A 13,339-nucleotide genomic window follows, 5' to 3' on the forward strand; every position below is an offset into this window, starting at 1 on the left:
ATAGTTGTGCAGTATGTGTAAACCTCACTCCCCTGACCTTAAGAGGTGCACTAGTGACTGACACTGGAGGCTGTTTTGTTGTATTACCACAATATATATTCACTTCTGTACCATCTTTGTAAAGAGGGCTAGAAAAATTAAAAATTTGACTGCAAAAAAGCATCTTTTCGTAAAAAGTAACAATTTAACATGAACATTCTTTATCAAAGAGAAAACACCTTTTCTTTGACATTACAATGATGATGATACAAAAAAAAAAATTCTCTCAACACTGTGGCAACATACATTTTTATTCCATAGAAAAAAAGGTAAGAGAGTGATACACTCATAATACCAGTAAGAGAGTGATACACTCATAATACCAGTACATTCATACCAGTCCTTTAAGCTTCACATTCAGCTATTCAGCCAATCTCTATACAAAAGCATAAATATGCAACAGAATAAAGATGCAACCCCTTCATTTATTCCCCTGCCTCTGTACCTGTTTCACACAGACTCTGCTTGGCCATTGATTAGATGTTGGATTGGCTGGGTTTGCACTTTCTGCAGTCATGGACTCCTCTGAGTGACCACACAATGGAATGATTTGGGTGCCAGGTAACTGGCGTCTGTGGGTGACAGGTGCCCCCACAATGCAGCAGCGCTCTCTGTCGAGTCTATTCACATGGCTGTAATTACCTAATTGAAAAGCACGCTGGGGGAAATAAGAGAGAGAGAGATAAGGTCTATTTTCCAAACCACTGGCTGCTTTTCTGTTGACCAGAAAAAACATCTATTTGTTGCCACTTGGGGTAAATATTGTCCAAGGGAGAAATGAGGGGAAGGAAAGTAAAGATGGGGATCCATTGTGAATAAGGGGCTGATTCAGACAGGCTCTGTTTGATAAGAGGACATACAGATGAGGGAATGCACAACAGACCCAATGATTTTTTGTATTGGCCTCCATGAAGAGAGGTTGATAACAAAGAATGGAGAAGCTGACAAATGGTATTGTACAAAAATATATTGAACATTTTTATATCTGTTTTTCACAGGGCAACAAGGTTGGAAGTTGTTCAGCTGATAAGCATGTAATTTAAAAACAAATTAATTGGTATAATGGTTTCTTTTTCTTCATTTCTATACACTAACTTTAAGTCTACAAAGCATAAAAGGTTTTCTCCTTTTTTTTCTTTTTTTTGCAAAATGTATATTTACACACCTTCATGTCATCCCAGATGTATTTTTTATTCTCTTGCAGAACAGAGACAAAGATTTTTATAAAAATATCTTAGCTCTTTGGGTCCATACAATGCAATTGAAAACTTTGAACTTTGAAGCCCCAAAAAGCATATAAAGGCAGCATACAAGTAATCCATAAAACTCCAGTTCATAATTCCATGTCTTCAGAATGAAATGATAGGTGTGGATGAGAAACAAATCAATATTTTAGTTATTTTTTTCTATAAATCTCCACTTCTTTTTTTTTTTTTTTTTTGGCGATTCGCATTCTTTGTGTACATCGGCACCTACTGAGCTGGTCAAAGGTAGATATTTATTTAGAACAGCTGCTAGTATGGTTTGTTTTAGTCAACGAGAATAAATCAGTTGACAAAACTTAGTGAAACACCAATTATTTATTCCCATTAAAACTCAAATACTGTATTGTTGTGTCCTAGTATTATTATCCTGACTATTTTTAAAACAAGAGGAAGACCTCTTACAGGCCATCATAATTGTTGAATAAGTTCCAGCCTGTGACCTGCACATCTGTATATATCAGCACTGGAGCCTCAGGTGGTTCTAAATATTAATTATTTGTGGCTACATTGATCTGTGAGATTTAACTATGATATGTGACATTAGTCTCCTCGTTGTGGATTGTGAAGTCATTTTGACTTTCTTAAGCAAATGTTGTCAATGATTGAAATGAACTGTATGAAGCCTTGTGCATTAGCAATTAATCTAGATAGTTGCTGCCTGTGTCAGTTTCCATCCATTGGAGAATGCAGTATCCCCTCATAATTATTGGAGATCCACAGATTCCTACTGAATCTACTGTAAGTTTGGGGATGCAATTGTCTTTTTTTTTTTTTTTATCTTTTCTTTTTGTGCTTTCACAGCACAACTGATATCTCAATAGTTTTTATATTGAGTTGAAACAATGCTGCATCCTAGTGGACGTTATTATAAATTCTGGCTCTTAGTGTAAATTTTGGATAGTGTTATTTTGATTTGTGATAATACAATTGGAGAACAGAGGTAAATAATACATTATGTTTGGCAGCTTTGATGGTTTAGAAGCAGGTCTTTCATTTTTATGTCAGATGTTTGTGGTTTTATTTTCATATTATCTTCTAGTTTTGAATTACAGTTCCTTCAGGCTCACAATATATGGTATACATAAAATAAATATATATCTGTCTATCTATCATTGTCTTGAAAATGAGAAAGGCAATTGTAACATAAGGAAACTTCTGCATATAGCTTAAAATAACATTCCCACACTGAAAAAAAACATAAACAAATCTGTTGGATTTCATTAAAATATATATTTGGCATTTTTGCTTCATTTTTGATTTTTTAAATATGAGAGAATTTTCATTTTTGGGTGAACTAAACCTTTCTCACCCTCATGCCATCCCAGATGTGTTTGACTATTTTGCAGAACACAAATTATGATTTTTAGAAGAATATGTAGGTCCTTACAATACAAGTGAATGGATGCCAAAATGTTGACGCTCCAAAAAGCACATAAAGGCAATATTAAAGTAATTCATATGACTCCAGTTAAATCCATGTCTTCAGAAGCGATATGTGGGTGAGAAACAGATCATTATTTAAGTCCATTTTTGCTAGTAATTCTTCTCCATCCTCAGTAGTGGTGATATGCATGAAGAATGCGAATCACCAAAAACAAAAGAAGAATGTTAAAGTGGAGATTGACTGAGCAGGACGGAGAATTTATAGTAAAAAAAATATTGATCTGTTTCCCACACGTATTATATCGCTTAAGGTACTGATTTAAGCACTGGAGTCTTATGGATTACTTTAATGCTGACTTTTGATTTTTGGAGCTTCAACATTTTGGCACCCATTCACTCACTGTGGACCAAAAGAGCTGAGAAATTCTTCTAAAAATCTTCATCTGAGTTCAGCATATGAATAAGGGTGAGTAAATGATGAGAGAATTTTCATATCAGAGTGAACTATTCCTTTAATAACAACTAATTAAATGCCCAAATACGTTCTTTTTGACCAAACAAACAAGCTTAAATTATTGGAGCGCAGTGGCTTATGGGTATTCCTCACAAACTCAGTTCTGCACTTGATCATTTGAGTAAGTAGGACTTAAAACCTTAATGTTATGGAGTTTTAATCCACAGAAGTTGAAGGAACTCACTATTATACATTTTCTTTGTCACTCTTAAGTTCATCTTAAAATTGATAATTGTGTTGTACACGTTCATGAAAATTAAGAAGAGCTAAAGATTTTATAAATATGTGCATTTCTGAGTAAAAACCTATTTGTGTATTTATGGTTGAATTGAGAAATAATTTTAGTTTTTCAGTGCATCTTCCCCACTTACATTTTTTCTGAAACTGAAAGGATTCTCCAAATGAAAACTGTATTTGTTCAAATAACATTGAAGTAACAAAGGCAAAGTCTAAATCTGACAATAGTGAAATAATTTAATTTTATTTATATGAACATAACACAAAAAATACATATTTACATTTTCAAGTATTTCCCACTTTGTGTCTTACATTCAAAAAAAGTCTTTACCAATTTAACAAAAGAAGCAAACGGCACCATCGCAGATATCTGTAAAAATGTACTTGTCAGTTTGCTAAGATATAAAAACTCCAGCTGAGATCCAGTTTTTACCCGTTTTATGTTGTCGGAGCTTAAACCTGCATGTCTGGAACGGAAAGTTCACAGATTGCACAGATACGACTGGAACAACATGCGCTCTATCCAGTCTCAGAGAATCAATTATACGCTTTAAAGTCACAGTATCACAGCTCAGCCACCTGGTGGAGTCATTCTCTGGATCCTTCTAACAGTCTTTCCAAGTCCTCTGGTAAATAAATTACTAGCTTTCCCACAGTATGTGTGTGTGGTCCCATTCAGCGCATCCTCCAGGGGTAACAAGAAGGATTTTACAAGATCCTCTCCAAATTTGTACTGCCAGTGAAAAGAAAAAAAGAGAGTCAGCTCTGTCTGAAAGGCATAACCATTGTGGAACATGCATGGGATGTAGGAAAAGTTTGATTCTTTGCACCTACAGTATGTCAGTTACCATAAACAAATTGCTCTGATGTCATTTCATAAATTCTGTTTGATGGTGGATCTAACTATAGCCAATGCATGGATAAAGCTGGCAGGTAACGCACCTGTTTAAAAGCTTCATACACAGCCTTGAACGCAGGCTGTTTGTCACTATGATACACTCCTCTGTTGCCGTGTAGCATGACCACGCCCTCCTCCTCAGCAGGACTGCAGTTACTGCCGTAAATACAGTGGTCAGGACGGTAGTTCCAATGGCAGGGGAAGATGAATAGCATCTCTGGGTGGACACACATACACATCTGTTACTGAGACTTGAACAGCCCTGAGGCTACAAAGAATGTTGATTCAATACAATCAATGCATAAAGGCCTACCTGGATTATAATGGAAGATGATGTTAATGAGGTCTTGATCGCCCCAGGTTATGTTAAGCTTATATTTCTGTAGTAAAGGCATTAGAAGCTCTTCCCAGTGAAGACCAACCAATGTCATGTCATTCTGTCCACATAAACAGTCAAAAATACAAAATTTCTAATTATATTAACAAATTATAGGGATGAAGTATATAAACACTGAATATACCAAACAAAACATACACAAGAGCAGAACAGTTTGTAACCCAGCCTTTAACCAAGTAGCCAAGTAAAACATTTAATGATAGCATTGCCACCCTCTTCTGGACTAAAATGGAATTATAAAATATTCAAAACACCACAGGCCGAACACACAAGTTCAATGTTTAAGCTTGATCAATTTAGCAGTTAGCCCCTGATAGCAGATACAAAAAGCATGTTTCTCTATTGAAGACCATTCAAAAGTAGCTGTGTGTATATAGATATATTGAAAACAACATGTAAATAAAAAATTACTATTATTATAATACAATAGTATGTCTGTCTGCTGCAAATTCTAATACAGAGTGATTAGTCACATGGCATTTATGGCTTAGGTGATTGGCTGTGTTAAATGAAGCTTAACATTGTCGTTGTGTTTTTTTTTTAGTTGCCACAGTATGCAACAGACTGGCATGTCTTAAGGTCAATATAAGGTCAAAAATGGCAAAAAAGAAACGGCTTTCTCTTGAAATTCATCAGTCAATCATTGTTTTGAGGAATGAAGGCTATACAATGCTTGAAATTGCCAAAAAAAACTGAAGATTTCATACAAAAGTTTACATTACAGTCTTCAAAGACAAAGGACGACTGGCTCTAACAAGGACAGAAAGAGATGTGGAAGACCAGATGTACAACTAAACAAGAGGATGAGTACATCAGAGTCTCTAGTTTGAGAAATAGACGCCTCACATGTCCTCAGCTGACAGCTTCATTGAATTCTACCCGCTCAACACCAGTTTCATGTACAACAGTAAAGAGAAGACTCAGGGGTGCAGGACTTATGGCAAGAATTGCAAAGAAAAAGCTACTTTTGAAACAGATTAAATAAAATAAAAGGTTAGAATGGGCAAGAAACACAGACATTGAACAACATATAATTGGAAAAGAGTGTTATGGATCTTAACCCCATTGAGCTTTTGTGGGATCAGCTAGACTGTAAGGTGTGTGAGAAGTGCCCGGGACAAGACAGACACATCTATGGCAAGTGCTACAGGAAGTGTGGGGTGAAATATCATCTGAGTATCTGGACAAACTGACAGCTAGAATGCCAAGGATCTGCAAAGCTGTCATTGCTGCATTGGATTTGTTTGATGAGAATTCTTTGAAGTAGTTAAAGAAGTTATAGTTTTATATAATATATATATATTTTTTTTTTTATTGTAATAGAAATGTTCACATTATTAATGTCCTTGATGAATAAAAGTACCAATTTCGTTCCATAAGAGCAAAATCCATACATTATTCCAAACATTTGGCCACCAGCGTATGTATATATACAGTGCCTTGCAAAAGTATTCGGACCCTGACCAATTCTCTCATATTACCGAATGGCAAATGGTACACTGAAATTTCATTCTGATTGATATTTTATACAAAACACTTAATCTTAAAATCAATTATTGTAAGGTGACATCGTTTTTTTGATGGGAAATATTTTTATGAAAAATACAAAATAATTACATCTTGCTTGCAAAAATATTCAACCCCCACACATTAATGTTTGGTCCAGCCACCATTTGCTGCAATAACTGCTTTAAGTCATATGTACCAGCTTTGCACACAGTGACAATGTGATTTTGTTCCATTCTTCTCGGCAGATTTGCTCCAGGTTGTTCAGGTTGGTTGGGTGAGGCTTGTGGACTGCAATTTTCCTACAGTGCCACAGATTCACAATAGGATTGAGATCAGGACTTTGACTGGGCCACTGTAGGACATTTATCTTTTTGTTCTTGAGCCACTCCAATGTTGCTTTGGCCTTATGCTTGGGATAATTGTAATGCTGAAAGGTGAATATCCTCCCAAGCTTCAGTTTTTTAGCATACAGGTTTTCTTGCAGTATTTACCTATATTTTGCTCCATCCATTCTTTCTTCAATTCTAACAATTTGCCCAATCCCTGCTGATGAGAAGCATCCCCACAGCATGATGCTGCCAACACCATAGTGGTGTGTCTTGAGGCATAGGAAATGTTAGGTTTGAGCCACACATAGCACTTTGAGTTTTGGCCAAAAAGCTCCCTCTTGGTCTCATCTGACCACAAATCCTTCTCCCAGCTGGGTCACTCACATGCTTTCTGGCAATTTCCAGATGTGCTTACAGATGGTACTTTTTGAGTAACAGCTTTTTTCTTGCCACCCTCCCATACAGGCCAGCGTTATGCAGTGCTTTTTATATGGTTGACTGGTGCACCATTACTCCACCTCAAAGTGATTGTTGGCCTCTCTGTGGCTTCTCTCACAACTCTCCTTTTTGTTAGAGTACTGAGTTTTGAGGATGGCCTTTTCTTGGCAGTACCTGGGTGGTGTGGTGCACCTGCAGCTTCCACTTCCTGATTATGGTAAATGGTCTGCACTTATATAGCGCCTTTTTTAACCTTTTAACCTAACCCAGAATTATTGATCCAACTCTGCTCACTGAGATATCCAAACACTTGGATATTATTTTGTACCCTTTCCTTAATCTATGCATTTGTATTACTTTATCTCTAACTTCTGTGGAATGCGCTTTTGTCTTCATTTTCCTTCAGATTCACAGGAATCCAATGATCCTTCATCAAAGGGCTTTATATCCAGAAAATGTGATTGCAACTTTAATGATTCACAGGTGGATGCCAATGGAAAAGTAACTGTGTCCTCTTTAGGGCAATTTCATTAATCGGTGTAACATGGCAGCTTCCACAGCATAGGGCTTGAATACTTGTGCAAGCAAGATATTTCAGTTTTTTGTTTTTTGTTTGTTTATATTTCCCAACATAAAAACAATGTCAGCTAACGATAACTGATTTTGAGTTCCAGTTTTTTAAAATAAAATATCAAACAGAATGAAATTTCAATGCACTATTTGTAATTCAGTAATATGAGATAACTGGTCAGGGGTCTGAATACTTTTGCAAGGCACTGTATATATATATATATATACACTGGTGGGCAAATATTTTCTTTTTCAGAACTGAGTGCCCATGAAGCAAAGATGGGTCACATTCTTCCACCAGCTGAACAGCTGTCATTAAGATACTAACAGATAGCTCTTATCAGGTATATTAGACCTCCTTGCAAATACATTGAGGAAGAAAGTTTGGTGTCCGACCTTCTACTCTCACCTTGAATTGTGCCATTCGCATACGGGTCATATTCATCAACATGACACCAGAGTTGATGCCAGTTTTTCCATAGTATGGATGCCGGGAGAATCGACTGTACCAGGCAATCTGAGGCTCCTCGTGCTCTGGTGCCACGGCTACCAACTGATTGGAGTTAAAGTGTGCCAACATGCCCCAGATTAGCTCTACAGGCTGCAGGAAGAGGACATCTGTGTCCACATAGAGTAAAGAGTCAACTTCCTTCAGGATCAGCTATAGAGGAGAAAAGACAGGAATGGGAAACATTTATTACAAATAATTTGTCAAACTGTTAGATCCCATAGTAAATTACTGTTTTATACTACAATAACCTCTTATACGTCTAAATACATTTTTTATTACTCATTTCCCCTTTAAAAGTGAAAAAAAGGTCAAATGCCACCCATTAATTAGAAATTTATTTTGAACACTGTAGCCTAGTAGTTTGTAATATATGCAAATTAGGCTGCCATTTCACCAAACAATTTGGTGTAATTTGACATTGAGAAAAAAGCATTTTCAAGTGTTATCACTGTAACTTTTTCAGATATTTAAAATTCAAAATCGCATAATCAAGCAAAAATTCAGACCATGTTTCAAATATTTTAAATTGAGCATGCTATTTCCATTTCTAACATTGCAGTGATACACACTGGGATGAAGAGTCTCTGTGATGCACAAGGCTTGAAAAGCTGACTCCACTCTTCATGGTTCTCGTGGGGGAACGAAATGGGATGAACAACATAGCTGAATTTCACTCTGATGAAAGCTGGCCAGGAATCCAACTGCACAAGAGGAAAATCGATTGGAAATCAGTAAATCTTTACTCTCTTTACTTTCTCAGTGGTAAAGTGACACTGAGACGATATATGAAGTCTATATATGTTAAATGTTGTAGCACAACAAAGTCAACACACAATGACTACATGAATTTGCATATCAAATAAAAATTATAAAATTTAAGATGACTTGCTTTAAAAAGATTCTAGGGCACAAAATGCAGATTTATGTTGTTAATGCAGATTATCAAGGGTATATGCATGCACATGTCAAAAATGGCAGCTAAAAGGCTCATACTGACTGTTGCCTTTATACTGGTGTGCAACTGTTCCTCTGCAAAGATGTGAAATCTCATGGCACGGCTGCTAAGCATGGCTGCAGTCTTGAGCATGTTGACAGCTTCCCCATGTCTCTGTCCACACGCCACCACAGCCAGGTGCATCAATGCCTCTTGCTGTCCAGCAGAAGTCACTATGTGTTCAACATATCTGGATGGATGGGTAGGGACACAAATAAGACCAAAACTTAGGCTAGAACAGAAAGTCATAAATCCAGCCATCATCACTATTAAGGATTGAATAAGACTTTTAACTGCATTGTATTTTGTCTTGAATGCAACAATACAGTACAGTACATGTGATACATGATAAATGTAGACCAACATTACTCCATGATTGTATTCTTTTTCATATATTAGTTAGATGGAGGGTACAGTATTCTGTATTCTGGCATGGCTCAACAAAAACATTAACAATGTGAATTCTGCTGATTTAAATATGTAACAAAAGCAACATTATCTAGCTGGCTCACAATAGGTTTTTCAAATTTATGAAGATGACTAGTGACAGAGAACTTAAATATTAAACTCATTTTCTGACACATAAACATCTTTAGGGATTGAAAAATGTTTTTCATTAATTTCCATTTCGAGCAGAAACTGTAGTTTTTCGTTCCGGTTCCGTCTCAAATGGTAACCGGTTTGAACAATATAAAAGAGCGGTTAATAATGTTCTTTTTTTAAATGACAGTATTTGTGTTAAGGTTGGGTGTTATACCATTTGCAGTGTTTCCAGATCTCACTTTGAGAAACAAGGCACCTGTTTTTGAAAAAACAAGCTAAAAATTAGGGACTTGTTTCACCCAAAATAAGCAAAACTAAGCGATTTCATTTTTTCCCATGTGGGGGAATTATCAGGATAGAAATCAAAACAAGCATAGTATACAGAAGCAAAAATAAAATAATGTATTTTCATTAAATGTATTCGTAATATAAAATATATACTGTATCCCAAAATATTTCAAATATTTTAAAGATTCATTTGGCCACCTAAAATCAACAAATAGCCAAAATCTGTCTCTTCTGCATGGGCGCGTTTGGACTAAACGTCATCTTTTGTGGGCCACATACTTTGTTTTTTACATTTTTTTTATTTTTACATTTTTTTAAACAGTTTCCTTCAGAATGAAAGTACAGGCCTATGTTCTACTAAAAAGAGAGAAACCTAATTTTTTTTCCAGCACACACACACACACACACACACACACACACACACACACACAAACACAAACTTGTTTTATATCATTTTGGGGACTCTCTATAGACTTCCATGCATTTTGTGGATTTTATACAGATCTAACAATAATTTCTATCCCCTACCCCTAACCCTCACAGAAACCTTTTTACATTTTCAAAAATATATAGTTTAGTATGTTTAATAAGACAATTCCCTCATGGGGGCAGCTGGGCTGGGCCCCACAAGGTATGTGATCTCAGGTTTTACTATCCTTGTGGGGACATTTGGTCCCCACAATGTAGTATAAACAAGTGCCTGACCGATTTATCGGTCTGTCGATATTAGCCTTTCACAGATTTATCGGTACCGGTGTATATTTTTACCAATATGCGCAAATATAAAAAACATTTTCAGAACATATAAGGCAGAAAACAATGCTTTAGAATCGGTGTCATAATGTAGTCTGTCCAGCAGAATGCGCACCGACATTGTTTACAGAGCTGACTCTGAACTGACGATGGCTCTGCAGACAGGGCGGAGTTAAGCGGTGTCTTCTCAGTAAGTTGCTAACTAGTTTGTCAAAATACATACTGGAAAGTTAATAAACAATGATCCCATCATTTTCCCTTTTCAATATAACCAATATAACGTTAACCCTGTCCCTGGCAACCATATCACTCATGTTTATCACATCTTTATGCTATGTTAGCCAGCTATAATTTGTCAGTGCAGTCAGTAATGTAGCAGATTGAAAGGTAAACATCAGAGCATCTTTTTGCAGCTCAGCAGACAACAGTGCGGTGGTGGATTGTGTCTGTTGAGTGTTGATTTCATGCTACATTGTTACGTAGTTGGTAAGACGCAATGCTGGAAAGTAAATAAAGTCCATCTTTTACTCTCTGTGACAGTGAGCTTATAGCTAACTAGTTAACCACATCGCTCCTTTCATTGCTTGTCAGTTGATTGGAAGCTAAGGAGTAAACATGTATTCACCAAATTGTTTTATTCAGGATTCACAGTTTGGTACCCCCTTCAACCGAACAATTGCATTTATAAAATGTAATAATTAAAAGTCTGGTTTTCCACCGTTGAATGTTTTCGCTGAACTTGTATAGCAGAATACGGTGTAACACCACTGATCTCTTGACTCTTGTTTTACAACCTGCCCATAATTGACTGCCAGTATTAATATAGCATTTGATTAATACTAAACAGTACTGATGTTTATTTAGTTATTTATTGTATTTTTATTTATTCTTTATTTTCCTCAGTGTTCATTTCTAGAATTTGTTGACAATGTATAATAATAATGTTGAATATTATTTGATAAAAAATAAAGCAGACTTCTGAGTACCATTGTATAGTCATATCGGTGCACAATCCACATAGAAAAGGTCTGTTTTCATTCCGGCTCAAAAATGAATTATATCGTCAAAAATATCGGTAATCGGTGAATTTTCCCCCTCTGAAATCGGTATTGGTCTAAAACAATCCCATATGGTTCAGGCACGGACACACACGCGCGCACGTAGTGGGCCAAGTGAAAATGTAGGTAAGACGAGCAAAATATCGACAGAAAATATCAGCTAAAACCAGGCTGTGTTTCACATTCTTGTTGACTGTCACCTTCAGTCATGTCTATGAAGTTGAGATATTTGAACTGACATTTATAACACTTTTTAGCTCAAAGCTCTTCACAACACTTCACGAGAAACGCTGGTGTTATATGAGAGTGGCCTGGTTTGGCTATTTCTGTTGTGTTAGTGCTGCTGGTAGCACTCTCACATGAAACATCTAATGAAACTGACAGAGGTAGGTGTGATGTGAACACCTTCCACCATAAAGAGTTTCTCAAGTTTGTGTGGAATTACTCTCGCTGTTGTCATATGCATCGTTTCTCTTTGATGTGGATACCATGAGTAATGGACATTTCCTGTTTTTATGACGCCAAAAATTCAAAGTTCAGAAAACTTTCGGTAGAACAGTTCGCTACTGCTGCATCATAAACTGAAATCGAATGTCACATTTTGATGCATTATGATTACGTCATTAATTCTTTCAGTGTTGTCACATAATGCTTCAATGTAACTTTCTAACAGCATATAAACTGGAATTCTAAGTTTCAATGAAGTCTTATTTTTTGTTAATCCCGCACAGATTTAAACAGAAAAATACACGCTAACTAGAATGCCTGTAAAACAAATTGAGATAAATCAGATTACCCGAATCTGCGTGATACAGTCGTGGTGTGTCGTTGTTTTGGTTTTGCTCCATTGAAGTTTTTCGAGACGGAACGTGCCTGAGGCTCCGTAACTACCTTAACGCCGGCCGAATAACTTTGTACATCACGTCTACTGAACAAAAATAGTAAAGATAAAAGTGCGATAACCACACATACGCCAAATGTTTGACCATATACCCGCATTCTTAAGCATACGGTCACTGGTTTCGCTTGATATGAGTCAGGGGGGATCTGTGTACTCGCACCGAAAGACCACAACCATCCCCCACATACATAGTTCTCCCCCAATGGCATGAGAAAGACTCCTGCTATGGCAAGCCATTTTAAGGTTTATTCCTCAATACTTAATCTTTTAAGTTACCATTTGGAATCATCATTATAAATGTCAAGGGAAAAAAATTCAAAGTGTAATCTCAAATTAATTAAAAAAGTAACAAAATGGTGGCCAGAAACTAAACAAGTATGAGTATATTAAAAACAATTATTAGTATGTTTTATGGCTCAATATTATGGCTTGACCTATTTTGACTAGAACATCCATAAAAAGTTCCTGCTGCTGTACAAGGCAATTTCTTTTTAGAAATAAAAGACCAGATTGTGTTAGACACTGTTGTAGGGAGTTGTAAATTAAGGAACACGCCTTCTCATAGTGTTATTGTACTCATGTGCCAGATTTTGCATCACTCCCCACTGCAAAGTTAAATGAAACGCTTGGAGGGCCCACAGTGAATATTACCCTCATGCATAGGAGTTTTACAGAAATTAAACCAGGTGAATTTAAGAGTATAGAAAAGAAA

At 36.3% G+C, this 13,339-nt stretch overlaps 1 protein-coding gene across 1 annotated transcript; it reads right to left on the reverse strand.

The window, feature by feature from the left end:
• Positions 1-3,731: 3,731 nt before the first annotated feature.
• On the reverse strand, positions 3,732-13,320 carry gxylt1b (glucoside xylosyltransferase 1b). The gene is made up of 7 exons (XM_052120826.1): positions 12,523-13,320; positions 9,088-9,274; positions 8,660-8,791; positions 7,989-8,240; positions 4,650-4,773; positions 4,381-4,553; positions 3,732-4,171 (listed from the first exon to the last, which is right to left on the reverse strand). The coding sequence occupies exons 1-7, from the start codon at positions 12,834-12,836 to the stop codon at positions 4,010-4,012; spliced, it is 1,344 nt and encodes a 447-aa protein (XP_051976786.1). The 5' UTR covers positions 12,837-13,320; the 3' UTR covers positions 3,732-4,009.
• Between the last annotated feature and the right edge of the window lie 19 nt (positions 13,321-13,339).

Source organism: Xyrauchen texanus, chromosome 47 (genome assembly GCF_025860055.1).
Source record: "Xyrauchen texanus isolate HMW12.3.18 chromosome 47, RBS_HiC_50CHRs, whole genome shotgun sequence".
Taxonomy (NCBI): Eukaryota; Metazoa; Chordata; class Actinopteri; order Cypriniformes; family Catostomidae; genus Xyrauchen; species Xyrauchen texanus.